This window comes from Callithrix jacchus, chromosome 2 (genome assembly GCF_049354715.1).
Source record: "Callithrix jacchus isolate 240 chromosome 2, calJac240_pri, whole genome shotgun sequence".
Lineage (NCBI taxonomy): Eukaryota > Metazoa > Chordata > Mammalia > Primates > Cebidae > Callithrix > Callithrix jacchus.
This window is the reverse complement of record NC_133503.1, coordinates 159,044,196-159,060,769: the sequence shown is the minus strand read 5'-3', so window position 1 is coordinate 159,060,769 and position 16,574 is coordinate 159,044,196. Positions and strand designations below refer to the sequence as shown.

The window sequence follows — 16,574 nt, the reverse complement described above, 5'->3', positions numbered from 1 at the left end:
TGAGGTCAGGAGTTTGAGATCAGCCTGGCCAATATGGTGAAACCCCATCTCTTCTAAAAGTACAAGACTCAGCCAGGTGTGCTGGTGCATGCCTGTAATCCCAGCTACTCAGTAGGCTGAGGCGGGAGAATTGCTTGAACGCAAGAGGTGGAGGTTGCAATGAGTTGAGGTTGAGCCACTGCACTCCAGCCTGGGCAACAGAGTGAGACTCTGTCTCAACAACAAAAAAAATCAAAATAACTTTCGAAAATAGGAAAAGATATTATTGAGAAACTAACATAATGTTTGTTGGGCAAGAATCTTCATCCTTTTACCTTTGTAAAGGGTAATATGTAATTTATTTCATAGGTGAGGAAGACACATGTTTTAGAATGAGAGCTTAAGTGTTTTTGTCTTCATGTTGAGTGGTTCTGAAGAAGGGTGGGGGCAGATATTGTGTGCAATAGTTCATAAAATCCTATTCTTAGCAGTTTGACTTATAAACAAACACATTTTTAAACTTTAAATAGTGCTACCATTAATATTTTTGTGGCTAGTTTTTTTTTTTTTTCTATGAGGAGGTGGTGGGGGACCTTCAGTTATTTTTATAGGGAATTCTTTTTTTAAGTTTTATTTTTGAAAGAAAGAAAAAGAGAAAGGGGGAGAGAGAACAGGAGTCTTGCTCTATTGCCCAGGCTGGAATGCAATCTAAAAATAGGTATTAAAAACCTCTTTTATGCCAATAATTGTACTTAATAGCGGAGACAGGAAGGAATAAGGGAAGAAAATAACAAACAAACAGCCAACCAATATTTCATTTAAATCTGTGAAATGCTATGCAAATGCTGAAGGGTGATTTACTTCCAATTAAGTGGTCACTTTCAAAATAGGTGTAATGTGATACTGAGAAAAATGTATGTTCTGTGGACCTGGGGTGAAGAATTCTATAAACATTCACTGAGTTTACTTGTTCCAGGTCTGAGTTCAAATCATAAATGCCCCTATTAATTTTCTATCTCGTTGATCTGTCGAATATTAACAATATGGTGACAAAATCTCCCACTGTTATTGTGCGGGAGTCCAAGTCTCTTTGTAAGTCATTAAGAATGACTTATATGTTCCCATATTGGGTGCATATCTATTTATGATCATTGACTCCCGTTGTTGCATTGATTCTTTTACCATTATGTAATGTCCTTCTTTGTTTCCATTAAAGTCTATTTTGTCAGAGACGAAAGTTACAACTCCTCTATTTTTTTTTTTTGTTTTGCTCTCCATTTGATTGGTAAATCTTCCACCAACCCTTTGTTTTGAGTCTTTGTGTGTCCTTACTTATGAGATGGATCTGGATACAGTGTACTGATGGGTTTTGACTTTTTATTCAATTTTCCTGTTTGTGTCTTTGATTGGGGCATTTGATCCATTTAAATTTAGGGTTAATATTGATATTTTGAGTTTAATATTGTTGTTTAATGCTAGCTGGCTATTTTGCCCATTAGTTGATATAGATTCTTCATTATGGAGATACTCTTTACCTTTTGGTAAGTTTTTGGGATGACTGATACTGGTTGCTCCTTTCTGTGTATAGTGCTTCTTTCAGAAGCTCTTGTAAAACAGGCCTGGTGGTGATGAAATCTGAGTACTTGCTTGTTCGCAAAAAATTTTATTTTTCCTTAATCGTTGAAGCTTAGTTTGGCTGGATATGAGATTCTGGGTAGAAAATTCTTTTCTTTGAGGATATTGAATATTGACCCCCGACTCTCTTCTAGTTTGTAGAGTTTCTGCTGAGAGATCTGCTGTGAGTCTGATAGGCTTCCCTTTATGGGTGACCTGACCTTTCTCTCTAGCTGCCCTTAGAATTTTCTCCTTTATTTCAACCCTGGTGAATCTAACGATTATGTGTCTTGGGGTGGCTCTACTTGAGGAATATTTTTGTGGTGTTCTCTGTATTATCTGGAGTTGAATATTGTCCTGCCTTACTAGGTTAGGAAAGTTTTCTTGAATAATATCCTGAAGAATATTTTCCAACTTGGATTCATTCTCTTCATGGCATTCAGGTACACCTATCAAACGTAAATTAGGTCTTTTCACATAGTCCCATATTTCTTGGAGTCTTTGCTCATTCGTTTTTACTCTTTTTTCTCGAATCTTGTCTTCTCATTTCATTTCATTAAGTTGGTCTTTGACCTCTGATATCCTTTCTTCTGCTTGATCAATTCAACTGTTAAAGCCTGTGCATGCTTTGCGTAGTTCTCGTATTGTATTCTTCAGTTCCATTAATTCACTTATATTCCTCTCTAAATTGTCTCTTCTCATTAGGATTTTATCAAACCATTTCCCAAAGTTCTTAGTTTCTTTACATTGGGCTAGAACATGTTCTTTTAACTCACAGAAGTTTCTTATTATCCACCTTCTGAAGCCTAAATCTGTTAATGGAATGCACTCGTTCTCCATCAGGCCTTGTTCTCTTGTTGATGAGGAACTGTGGTCCCCTGTAGAGAGAGAGGCATTCTGATTTTGGGTATTCTTAGCCTTTTTACTCTGGTTTCTTCCCATCATTGTAAATTTATCCACTTGTCGTCTTTGTAATTACCGACTTTCAAATTAGGTCCTCTGAGTGGATGTCTAACTTGTTGATTCCCAGCACCGGAATCTGAGCAACCCACTGCACCGGCTAAAACAGCGGCATTAAGATTAGTGGTACTTTTCTGCCCGGGAATCTCCGGTCTGGCTTCCCTCTTGAGTCCCTTTTTCAATCAGCTGAATGGGTGACTCTGCCCTCCTGGAGCTCCAGATATCGACTGAAAGGGGACCCAGTCCCGTTTACTCTGCACCAGGAACTGCCGCGCCGAGGCGCCAGCAAAACCACCTCGCTGGCCACAAGAGTCGTGCTGGCGACCCGTGGGGCTCCTCTGCTGGGAATCTCCTGGTCGTGAGCAAGAAAAATTCATCTGAAAGTGTGGCATCCTCTCGTTCTCTGCGCTTTCACTGAGAGCCACAATCCCGAGCTGCTAGTTATTGGCCATCTTGGATCTCTCCTTTGTGGCTAGTTTTTATTTTCCCACTCACATAATTACCTATGTTTGATAGATTTCAGATTGTGAATTTGTTAGATTAAATTAATAGAACAAAGTCCCAAATCGAGTGTGGGTTTAGGAGTTCTGTGGAGCAAGTAGATGGATTAAATCTACTGTCCTTAGATACAAGGACTGATGTTTCCTTCTTCCTGGGTACAAGGAAAGGAGTATGAGCTTGTAGGTGGTTAGTGGGAGACAGAATAGAGGGAATACCTTGATAACTGTTTGATAATCTCTCTTAATGTGGAAAGAAAGCATTCTGATGATAGTGAATGGGTAGGTTGTTACAGGGTGTTGGAAAGCTATGAAAATTTGAAAAAGCAACTGAGAAGAAAAAGGAGGTCTGTGAAGAACAGGTTTCTGGGATTACTGAGCAAAATTGTTAGTAGATAATACTGAGAACCACATGTCTGTAGGGCACCCAGCCCCTTAGTTTCATTGTGTTTTTCAGCAGCATTCAGAGCCCAGGTCCAGGAGCTGAGCATGCCAGATATGACTTAATCTGCAGTTTGGAGCTGGTAGGATCAGGTAGTCTGCAGCAGCAAAGTAGGGGCTGCACAATGGAGTTGAAGATGCTGTGGAGAGAGCAGTTACGTATCTACAGTCATGGGAAGGTGACAGTGAAGCCCAGAGGGACTGGTAAAGACAGAAAGAGTGAATGCATTGTTAGAAATAGGAGGAAACGAGTAAGAGCGGGAAAATTATAAAATTGTGGTTAGAAAGTGGGACATGGGGATTTGAGATTTTAGAATGGGAGCCATTCACTTTAAATCAAGCTTGAAGGTAATAGCCATTTGGAGATTTGGTGAGCTAGAGGTAAGGGAAACGAGGCCACGGAACTATGTGCAGCTTAATGTTGTCCAAGTGGATGTGGGTGATGTCAAGATTTTTGTTAAAGAGGAAAAGAAGGTCCTAGAACTCCCTAATCCTGGATAAATGACAAAAATATTGTAGTTCTTAGTGATGAAGAATGAGGATGCTGTAGCTGATTGACCTGCAAAATTTGAAAATGGTTTTGGAAGACGAACTGATGATGAACATGAAAGTGTGTGGTTTGGGACCGAATGGCACGAAAGTAGCAAAGGTGAGCTTCTAGTGTGGCCCAAATCACCTTCTAGCTTGAGATACTAGAGTTGGGTCTGGAGGTGGATAGTGGGACAGTATCTCATTCACTCTGCAGTATTGAAGAGTGAGGAAGACAGAATTAAAGGTGCTGGTGTGAATTTTCTTTTAGCAACCTCCATTGTTTCTGGGGATGAGATGTGGTCTCAGGTTTCAGCTGCAGACTTGCACGTAAACAAAGACTGAGACTTAACCAGCCATGGTGACTCACATCTGTACTCCCAGAGCTTTGGGAGGCTGAGGCCATTGCATTCCAGCCTAGGTGACAAAGTGAATGTTTGTCTCTAAACAAATAAATAAATAAAATTAAAAATAAATTAATTAATTAAATAAAATTGAGGCTGGTACTCATAAGCATCTTAGCTAGGGTAGAGGATTGTTTGTCATGTGCAATTTTTTGTTTCTGCCTTTTGCTTTTTCTTATTTAAATTATTAAAGTATGATCTAACTGGGAGGGATAAGAGATCTGAGGGTGTAGTTATTGGAGAAATTGTTTTAATTAGCAGGTAAGTAAAAAGGTAATGTGCAATAAAATACGGGTTTTTACTTTTTCTGCCAGAAACTCTGGGTGTTGTTGAAAAATCATCAACTGAGGATCCAGGAGGTTTACGTTACAGATGACAATTATGGGCCTGCTTGTAAAATACAGATAATGAATTGGTACATCAAAAAAAGTCCTTTAAATCTAAAATTCTTTCATCTTCAAGACTAACTTTCAATCTTTATTACATAAAAACTACCATCTTCCACTACTTTTGAAAGACTTTTCTTAGATCCATGAACTTGGGACTTCGGACCAAATTCTACTCTTAACTCATTGCAGACATTTCAGAAGGAAAAGGATGGTAATGGAGTGATTGGGAAGTGAGGATACAAGAATGATCTTATGAAACGGTTTCAATTATAGGACTAAACAAATATATGAACAAAATAGAGGATTAGGTAGATGTGGAACAACTGAGGGCTGCTCTGGGAGCTCCTTTAGGAGTTGTTGACTAATGAGAGATGTCTTTGGCTGGGCCAGATGCTTTCAGAGGAGAAAGAGGTGAAAATAACTGTTTTGTTAGAAAATTATTGAGGTATAATAAAATAATTTATAGATTCTGGTTTCAAAGTTGTGACTTTAAGGACCTTGCATCATACTGTTCATATAGTATATACCAAACACGTATTTGACTGACTTGAGTTTCTCTGGCAAATCACCTCTATGTAATTAGCTGTAAGTTAGCTTATCCCAAAATTCTGAAGCCTTTTTTTTCTCTAAATAGGAATTCAGAGCTTGCTCCAGAGTTGTGAGGACAAAAGATAAGTACGACTTTTAAAAGGAATTCAGAGCTTGCTCCTGATTTTGCTTTCTTCTCATGTCCACCTTCTTTCACTTTCACTTCCGCTTCTTGACAGTATTTTTTGCCTGCTGTATGGTATTTAATACGTACAGCACATACTGACAGTACTCTGCAATCTACTTGAGCTTTGCTCTTTGCACTTTTTTTGGTACTACCCGTTAGAGACTGAGCTAATCATCCATGTCTACTTGTACTAGATTGTTTCCCTTAGAACTCTGTAAGCCACAAAGTGAAACTGATGAGGATTTTACGGTCCTGGTGATTTTCCTTCTGGTATACTACCGAGAAAATGCTGTCGCACAAGGTGCTGATGAATCATTTTGTAGGATATCTGTTTTCTATTTTCTATTTGAAAAATTAGGTATGTTCATCAACATGGGAATGTCTCCTAATATCATGAAGACAATACAACCATAAAATAAAATCATCAGTGTTGGTTTGGGTCTCTGATAAATGTAACATATTGTACTTTTTAGCCACTTGAGTTCCCCAGAGAACATTCACTCATGTAAATTCACTTCTATAAATTTTAATTGCTTGTACCTTAAGCTGACTAAAATTGCTCAGCACCTGCTGCTATGTGTCTGGCATTGTCCTGGGGTCCTTGCACCTGTTAAGCCATTAAATCATCACAGCAGGCTCTTAAGGTAGGTATGGATTCTTCCATTTGACTAAATAGAGATTGAGCCTGTGAGTGTTTAACTAACTTTTCTTATGCCTCCCAGATAGTTAAGCCTCAAAGCTGTATTGGACTCCTATTTGTCTGTCTTGAACTACAACAGGCCCTCTAGCTGGAGGTAGACAAAGGAATGAATTAGGCCTCATTTTGGATTCAGACATTGATTTAGATAAAAAATGAAGCCAACTGTGGTTGGTTGCGATGGTAGGCTGTTGGGAATTAATTCAGCTTAGTACTGAGTATAATCTCTGGCATTGCCAGGCTTCTGTCAGATAGTACTGCCAGATCAGAAAGGGTGCCTTGATCATCAGCTTTATTTTTACATAGTACCATTCAACATTATAAGGGACTGGATCATGGGAAAATAAATTCATATGGCGTCATAGCGTACATTTCCCCCAGCTTGTTTGGGGCACCATTGTCATGGATATTTTATCTTCTAATATTTGGCATGTGATTCAGGGCCATGATTTCCAAATTGGGCTCTTGGCTAGGGTCCAACATCTGCCATTTGTTCCTGCATTCTTATGCCCAATACATACCTTGTCACTGATATTTGCTCATATTTTACTACTATAGCTTCTTTATCCAATCTTTCTTTTCTTCAGTCTATCCTAAATAACAGCTCACAGAGCACATTGTTCAAAACACTAATTCTGCCTGAAAATACTATTACATTTCATATTCTATAATACCATTTGTGTATCATTCTTGAAATGATAAAAAAAATTTAGAGCTAGGGAACTGGTTAGTGGCTGTTGGGCTTAAGGATGCTTATGTGAAGGGAGATGGATATGTCTCTAAAAAGGATAGCCCAAGGGAAATTCTTGTGCGATCAAATAGTTCTATATTTTGTTTGCTATAATGGGTACATGATGAACATGTGATAAAACAGCATAGAACTATACCCAAACTTTGCACTAATGTCAGTTTCCTGAATTTGATATTCTTCTGTGGGTACATAATATGTAAGCAATGGAGGAAACTGGGTGATGTACATGAGACCTTTGTACAGTCTTTTCAACTTTATGTGAGTCTATATTATACAAAAAGTAAAAAGTAAAAAAAAAAACTACTATGCTTTAAAATGTTCATGTTCCTTTGTCATATTTATTATGTTTCATATTCTCTGGTTCTCTTTGAATTAATCATCCAAAGGTATTGCCTCTGATATTTTTGTTTTCTATTTAAATCTTACTTGGCATTAACACAACGTTTGGCCCATACCAGGTTACCAAAAAGTGCTCCTTGAATTAATACCAGGATTAATGGTTTTAATCCCAGTGTTTTGGAATGCTGAGGCAAGAGGATCGCTTAAGGCCAGATGTTTGAGACCAGCCTGGGCAATATCGCGAGACCCCTGTCTCTACCAAAAATAAAATAAAGTAGCTGGATGTGGTGGTGCAAATCTGTAGTCCAAGCTATCCAGGAGGCTGAAGGGGGCAGTTGCTTGAGCCCAGGAGTTTGAGGTTACAGTGAGGTATGATCATGCCATTGCACTCCAGCCTGGGCAACAGAGCAAGACCTCATCTCTAAAGAAAATTAAAAAACAATTGAAAAATATGCCTTATGAAAGGAAAATGTATCAAACTTCATCTCATGACTAATCATACTTCTTTTCTATCCATCTACTTATTCAGTTGTATTTTTTGTCTCTGCCTAATCTCTTTCCAAGGACTGAGTAGCATGCCTGGGACTTGACTGGTGGAGTTGGGAACTTAAGCTTGCCTGGAAGGGTTGCATTGCCTCCTGGCCAAAGTAGCAAAGCCTTAAGTCCAGACACCAATTCTAAGGGGCAATGACTTTTCAAGGACTTAGGACTCAAATACCATAAGGGCAAGATGAGCCAGGGAACCCAGAATATGAGATGTGCTGACTCATGTTCACCCATTCATTAAAATTTATTGAGAATTGTCTTACAGCTCATTGTATGGTCTATCTTGATACTCTGCAATTACAGTGTTCTATAAATCAGTTTCAAATATTCTGTGTCTTTAATTTTTTTTTGGGTCTGGTTCTATTAATTACTCAAATTATGATTGTTGCGTTGTTCATTTTTCCTGTATTTCTGTCAGGTTTAGCTTCATATATTATGAAGCTTTGTTAGTTAGGTACATAACACATTTATGATTGATATGCCTTCTTCCTGATGAATTGACCATTTTATCATTATGAATGACCTCTTTATATCTTCAGTCCTCCATCTTTCGATGCTTATTGTTTGCATGGTGTATCTTTTCCATTCTTTACTTTATATGTGTCATATTTAATGTGGATCTCTTAAAGGTAGCACAGATCTTGCTTTTTAAAATCCATTCTGGTAATCTTTTTCTTTTATGCAGTGTGTCTTATTCCATTAACATTCAGTGCAGTTATTGATGTGATTAGACTCAGTCTCTACTTACTTTTTGTTTTCTATTTGTTCCTTTTGCTTTTTTTCCCTCTGTTCCTCCTTTTCTGCTTTCTTTTAGATTAAATGATCCAAAATGACTTTTAGAATTGTGTAATTTATCTATTAGCTTTGAAAGCAGTTTATGTGTGTATATGTGTGTTTGTTTGTGCATACATGTACCTGGGTGTTTCTCCTATAGGGATATTTCTTTAACTTTTCTGATAGTTATTATTTAGGGTTAATATATTATTTTACATAATATTAAGGATTTTGCAACTTCATGTTACATAATATGCAAGGACATTGCAACTATTTAAGGCCATTCTACCCCTTCCTGTTACAATGCTGTAATCCTATGTATGTGAAGTGCTATCGTTTTACCTTTTAACAGTCAAATGTATTTTTAAAAGATTAAGAAAAATATCATGTTATATTTACGGTTTTGGTGCTTTTCGTTCCTTTAACTTTCTGTCTGGTATTTTTAATCCTTGAAGAGCTTTGTTGAGGACTTCTTATACTGCAGGTCTGCTGGGGACATAGTTTAACAATTTTCTTTTATCTGAAAGTTGTTTTGTTTTGCCTTTGCTTTTGGTGGATGTGTATGTGTAATTTATGGGCTGAATACAGAAGTCTGGACTGACGGTTGTCTCTTCCCCTCCCCAAAAGTCAACATGGATTCTTACCACTGTTTCCCTGTATGTAACATGTTGTTTTATTTTTCCCTGACTTCTTTCAGAACGTTTCCTTACTTTGGTTTTCAGCAGTTTGACTGCATGTACCTGGGTGTAATTTGCTCTGTGCTTTCCTGTTTCAGATTTTCTGAGCTGCTTTATTTGACACATCTTTGTTTTTCACTAAAATTGGAAAATTTTCAGCCCTTCTTGATATTTTCTGCATTCTTCTTCTTTTCCCCAGCCTTCTAAAACTCTAAGTATACAAATGTTGTTCTTTTGCTAGTGCCCCAGAAGTCCCTGATAGTCTTTCTGTTTGTTTCTGTCTTCTTCAGATTGATTTTTCCTTTACATCCTTAAGTATACTTAAAATAACTGTTTTAACATTATAATGGGCTAATCCCAACAGTTGGGTCTTTTCTCTTGAAAATAGGTTACATTTTCCTATTTGTACATGTATTAAGTGATTTTGGATTGTACTGGATTCACTCTGTGAATGATACTTTGAGCAGATTCTGTCTTCTGTATGTTCTTTTAAAGAGAATGAATTTTTTCTTTTTTTTTTTTTTTTCTTAACAGGCAGATAATTTGGCTGAACTCAAACTAAATTTTGACCTTTCTGTGGCAGGTGGCAGCTTCACTGATGCAGTCAGATTGCTAATGCTAAATGTGTGCTGTGTGTCATGCACTAAAATAAATGATGACACTACAAATATAGATCTTAACTTCATGGGTCTTGCTATCTAATTGACGGAGATGGAAAAATGAACAGATAAATATGTTCAATTTTCATATGTCATGAGATGGGTTCACAGAGGCAGTGGGATTACTGAGAAAGAAGTTGTGCAACTGTTAAAATATAATTTAAAAATTATTTAGAAACAATCCTTGTGAAAATAGAAGGAAGTTTGTTTATATATGTGTGTGTGTGTGCATGCATGATGAAAGATTGATATGCTTCCATTATATTTTGTTAATTCTTTTAGGAAAAAACCAATGTTATCAAAAGTACTTTACATTTTGGGTAAATAATACTAAAAAATTTAATTCTTGGATGCTATACTAAATAAGAAATACTTTTTTGGTAAGAAAAGATGATTTAATGAAATCTGAAAGCAAGGAAAACAAATGTTCATATATTAGGAAATAATAGACCTTGCTGAAATAAAAGACTTATCTATACTAAAAGAAATATCCCTGTTGGGAGAAAGATATTTCAAAGCTGTTAGACTAAGGCCCATTTAGACTAATGGAAAGTGTATCTTAAAAAAGGTTTCTTATGTCAGATATAAAAGTGGTTTTCTAATCTGTTTTTGGAACTTACCTGTTTGTACTTGTATCTGTATAACTGAATGGGTAACATGGGGTTGGTTTGTCTTTTGTAAAAGCCTGCCTACCTTAGCAATAACTTGAGCCTTCTTTTCTTGTTTTAACAGTGTGTCCTACTCAGTACACGTATCTGAAGATTACCCAGGTATGCTTTTCTCCTTTTATTACAAATATTCATATCACGATTTCCTTGAATAGTTTTTCTTCTGGAGATGTAAACACATATAAATATATCTAGGGGTGAAGCATTGGCAGAGGAAGTCTTAAAGGTATAGAAGAATTCTGCTGACTGCCTGCAAAATGCATGTTTTATTCTAAGACACAGTCCAGAATCAAAATAATTTCCCAATGGAAAGTTCTTTAAAGAGCCCTATGATAGTTCTAGCCTGTACGTTTACATCATTACAATTAAAATAAAGATTCCCTCACCTGGTCTAATTGTTAGTTTTGAACATAATTTGGCCTTTCATAATGTAAAAACAATAGGTAACACTCATTTGTCATTTCTCTAAGTGTGTGTGTATCTATTTTTCTTTTTAGTATTAAAAATAGTAATTAGCTTGTAGTTTGGTATAGAGATAATGCGAAAGTCACTTGTTTAGCATTTAAGTATTTTCTGTGGCAGTTTGTATCAAGCATTTAATCATTTGATAAGATTCTTACATTTGAAAATAATTTCTTAAATCATAAACTTCCTTACAATTATTTTGCTATGCTCTCCATATGTTTTAAGCATAGTATTCTATAAAATGATTGCACAGTTATACAATGGAGTTATTCATTAAGGCTATGCCTATTTTTAGTAGTAACATAAAAAGTCTAGAGAAATTTTACTGGAAGAACCAAGACAAGAAGTAGTTATGAGAAAAGTACATTTTGTAGATGGTCATGCAGTCAGCCCTGTCTTATGTTATAGCATGTTTTTGATGCCACGTTTGCCAAGTATGTTAGGAAAATAAAACACCCACTAATTTATTGTAAATATTAAAATTATGTGCTTTTCATTTGAGGCAGATCATAGAGATGTCAACCATGAGAGGTACAGGACTTTTAAGTCAAGGTGATAGTAATCATAGTACAAATTAAAGTGCAAGTTGAAGACCCTAAGTGAATTATTCTGTAGCACAGGATGTGTGGTAGAAGATGTCTTGAGTAAACCAAGTGGACCAAGGGTTTAGCTCCCTCTTGTGGCCAAGAGGTATTACTTGGGCTTCTTCTCACTTTACTGGAGCCCGCCAATATACAAACATTGAAATTCTAAAATAAATTATCGATTATCATTTGTGCTCTTTTTACTAATTCTTTAATTGGAGCAAGTTTGCAATGTATTTCCAGTACAACTTTATTTCCAGAAGGAAGGAGTGGAAATATATATATTTAATCTGTTTGATTAAAGTAGGTTGAGTTATGCTGCAATAATATTCAATGACAGAACAGGGAGAATAGTGCATTCTGGCTTAAATACTGGGGCAGAATTTTCAATTGGTTGATATAACCAGTACATCAAAGTACACTGTACAGCACACAGTATACCAAGTATTAGCACATACACAATTTCACTTGATTCCCAATGCTAGTCTGTATGAAAGGCGGACCAGGGTACTTTATAATATAAATTTATACTTAGAGAAGCAGGCTGAGAGATGTTCAGTATTAAATAACATTTTCCCAAAACATGTAGTTTGGTAATAAAATCAAGTCTGTAATTCAGTTCTGATTCCTGTTGCCTCTGGGGATTAGTGTTTGTATTTTTATGGAGCTTTCTTCACAGTGAACGTTAATATGATAATGTTTTCTGCATTATTAAATTCTAAATCACATTAATTTGCACTAAGAGTTGTTAGTTAACATGCTTGACTTTTTAGGTAGACGTATTGTTTTAGAAGGTATGTTTGCTCTTCATTTCTGACATTCATACCTGTTCTAGCTGGCACTTGAATAATTTTTAATAATAGATATGAAACTTGGCAGCTTGGTTCCTTTTCTCAGAATTAGTGAGCATGCTTCCATTTGTTTTCAGAAAGGAAATGATTCTTTTTCTCATTTATCAAGCTTGACTTTTCTTTTAAAAATGAATATTAAATTTTTATCAAACTATTGTTTGACGTCTGTTGAGGTATTATATATACTTTTTCCTTTAGACAATAAAGTGACAAGTTATATTAGCAAATAACTCAATGTTGATCTGTGAGAATTATGTGTTTTGTCATATACTTTAGCATTAAAGACTAATAGAATTAAGTTGCTGAAGGAATAAGACAACTCTGAGCATTTGCTCTAGGACATGCAAACAAATCTGTTTGAGCTCAGTATCTTTTAAGAAATGGTTCTGGGGCAGTTGTCTTATTTTTCTGCCATGATTATTATCTGTTCCATTTTTCTATTTCTTAGTCATTTAAAAATGTTCTTCTTGAAAGTTGCTAGGTCGGTGAAATGGCCAAATTTTTAGCAAAAGTATAGTATTTGGTCTGTAATTGTAAAAGTCTTCCATGTCTCTGGTTATTTCTTCTGGCCCATTTTTATTGTTGATATTTGTTCTATCCTTCCCCCCATTGGTTTGTCTTCCAAATAATTTGCCCATTTCAAAGATTCTTTCAAACAAATAGCTCTCTTTAATGTCGTGTTCAATTTCTTAATGCAGTAATCTTGATATTACCTTTATTAATTCCTTCTAATAATATACCTTGGGATCCCCCCCCCCCCACTTTTCCTGGATTATTTGGATTGGTTATTTGCTAATTATCTAAGTTTGAATGTAGGAAATTTTCTTTGCTCTATGAAAATGTATTCGTAGTATCCTCCAAAGTCAAGATTACATCACCCTACCTTATGTCCCCCCTAGGAACAGATTTGTCTTTTAATAATTGTGATCTGTTAATTAACTTGTGCCATCTATTGAAATTTATTTCGTAGTTTGTTTTAGTGAAACGAAAATTTAAAGGGCCTTTATTGAGTCAGCATACATAATAGCATGTATATAAATGAAATGCTAAGTGATATGTTGACTGTTCATGATTAACTGAAGAAATAGAGCAGCCTTCTTATTTACTTGTACTTCTTTGTGGATTTTTACTGAAGACAGTTTTTAAAAAATGTAAGATAATGGATCACACAGTAGTTGTGTATATTACAAGTCATAGGTTGGTTCTGCTATAATGTCAGAGTTCTTTAATTTTCTCTTTCCACTTTTAATTAGAAAGGCTTACCTGCTGTTGAGAGTGGACTTTCTTATCCCTAGAATCTAGAGGAATGAAGGGGTGTTTTCTGGAGCCTGTAGTACTTGTGAGTCCAAAGAGTCTTGACTTACATGATACACTTGAGCATTATATTATAGCTTGAGAATAAAACTCTTAAGTGAGAATTAGAATCCTATACAGTCTATATTAAATTATAGCCTCTAAAATATAATTGTTTTTACACCTAATAAGAATTTATATTTTATAAGATATTGCAACTTTTTAGTGACAATATTTCCATATTTAAAGAAGCAGATGGTACAGTGACAAAGCATTCATTTTTGGATTCAGGCAGGTTCTAGCTTTACTACTTATAATCAGTTAATTAATAAATAGTTAAGTAATAAATAGTTTGAACCAAGTATTTAATTTCTCTGAGCCTTAGTTTTCTAATATTTAAAATAGGGATAATAATTGACTGTCATTGGGGATGATGTGAAATTATATAGAAAATTCAGTGAAAATATCCAGAATGTAATATAAAATCAATATAACTACTATTTAGAGTTATAATTATTATTTACCTTAAGTTACATAGCAGTGAGGAATGGAATGACTTGACTTAAATGATGCTATATTTGAAGTAGGATAAAAGCAATGGTTTAATAAATACTTTTCCACAATTCTTTTCATCCCTCTCAAGTCCCAGGTGTCCATGAAAGTTCTGATAATGCTTGCATAGTGTTAGAGAAATGAAGAGAAAATATCCGTGCTGTTAGCAGCTTTAACACAGATTTGTAGGTCCTCTAAAAAACATCCACACTGAAAATCTAACTGTCCCAGAGGTTTTCAGGAAAAAAAAAAAAAAAAAAGGCAGCTTAGAAGTCAAGATGGAGAATTCCAGTGAAAGAATTTGAGTTAAAAAACATTCTTATTCTGTCACTGACTCATTCTATTACTTAAGTACATTCTTTAGTCCTTTCTACACTCCACTTTCTCCTCTAAATAAATGTGTTATTTTTATAGATGTCAGAATAATTTGAGGAAGATTTAGAAATAATTAAGTAACAACAAAAGCAACAAAATGGATTCATACAGATGAGATGATCATCAGGGATCATGAGCAAACCTTTCATCATTTTATAACAAAGACTGTGGCTTAGGCTAAAGGAGATCAACAGCTGGTTGGTGGTAGTGCTAGATTGTTCTAAATCTTAAACTATTTACCTGTCAAATAAAGATTGAATATATTCAAGGTATACAACATGATGATGTGATATGTGTATACATGTGTAGTGATTACCATGATTAAATTAACATATCAATCACCACCCATGGTACACATTAGGTCCTGGAACTTGTTGATTTTACAGCCTAAAGTTTATACCCTTTAACCAACTTCTTCCTGTGTCCCCCAACCCCTGGCCACCATTGTTCATATTCTCTGCTTGTACTAGTTCAACTTATTTAGATTCCACATGTAAGTGAAATCATGCAGTATTTATCTTTCTGTGTCTGGCTTATTTCATTTGGCATAATGTCCTCCATGTTCATCCATCTTGTTGCAGATGGCAGGATTTCATTCCTTTTTAATTGCTGAATGGGTAAAATAGAAGAAATAGATAAATTCCTAGAGACATACAGCCTATCAAGATGAATCATAAAGAAATAACAGGCCAATAATTAATAAGGAGATCAATCAGTAATCAAAAATCTTCCAAAAAAGAAAAGCTCAGGACCAGAGTGCTTTGAATTCAGAGTGAAGCGAATTCTTTCAAAGAATTGAAGCAGCTTCTAGATTGATGTACTTTCTCTCCTGTCCTTTGTTTTTCATCATAACTTGGGTCTATCTCTGTGATCGGATCTGGCCTATTATGTAATAATGGCAATTTAATAAATAATGTCATGAAACCTGAAAACACTTTTATTTGGGGTAAATTAAGCCAAAATAAGAAATTACATGTATTCTAATTCCTAAATACTAATCAAAATACAAACTGTACAAAATCTCTTAGAAAATGATATGTTTGAAAACATAATCCTGTCCAGCCTATGCAACATACACCAAATTATATTCTCTTGAATCAAATCTTACTCTCTTCCAGTGTTGACACTATATGTAAGGCATTTTGATAGAAAATGCTTTCTATTTAGTTATAAGCTCCCCTGTTTTCTTAAACACACTGTCTTAATTTACTTGACTTTTGGTGTTTTTGTAAAATCTCTGTCATTCCATGATTCTGTGAAATTGTGTGGAACTATCCAACTTAGGGATTTTTCTGGATCTTCCCTTCTAATTGGTGGTCAGCTTTTGTTTCCATTGTTCTAAAGCTCCCTTCTAATTCTCTTTGCTCCTGAATGTTAGCTCCAGGGAATCCATTGTGCACAGGGAAAACAGATAATTAGGTTTATTAAGTAACAGCCAACTTCAAATCAATGAGACTCTGAGTGAGGGCTTAAGACATAATAAAAAAATTGGCTCTAAAAGGCGTTTTTGATACTTAACTGAAAGTATGAGGTTACTGACAGAAGAGACTCTAGATAAGTGATCTAAGTCTCAACTAATGAGATATAATTAAAATAAATTTATATTAAACCTGTTTCTTAATCTGTGGTCTCCCTCGATAAACATGAAAACCTCACATCCTCCATGAAAATATTGGAAAATTAAATAAAGCCAAATTTGTGATTGCATCAAACAAAATAATGAGGCAAACTTCTTTTGTCTCAAATCTAATTCATATCCACTTCTGCTTAGCTCGCTGAATAACTACTAAAGCCTTAGGTCTGTTGAGAATCTTGT

General features: G+C 35.4%; 1 protein-coding gene across 3 annotated transcripts in view; it reads left to right on the top strand.

The window, feature by feature from the left end:
- PARP8 (poly(ADP-ribose) polymerase family member 8) overlaps positions 1-16,574 on the top strand; it is a 181,706-nt gene that overhangs the window by 80,409 nt on the left and 84,723 nt on the right. For all 3 annotated transcript variants that reach the window (XM_002744994.6, XM_008992086.5, XM_035291597.3), the window contains exon 4: positions 10,703-10,740. In XM_002744994.6, coding sequence (XP_002745040.1) covers positions 10,703-10,740 — 38 coding nt within the window. The remainder of the gene's footprint in view (positions 1-10,702; positions 10,741-16,574) is intronic.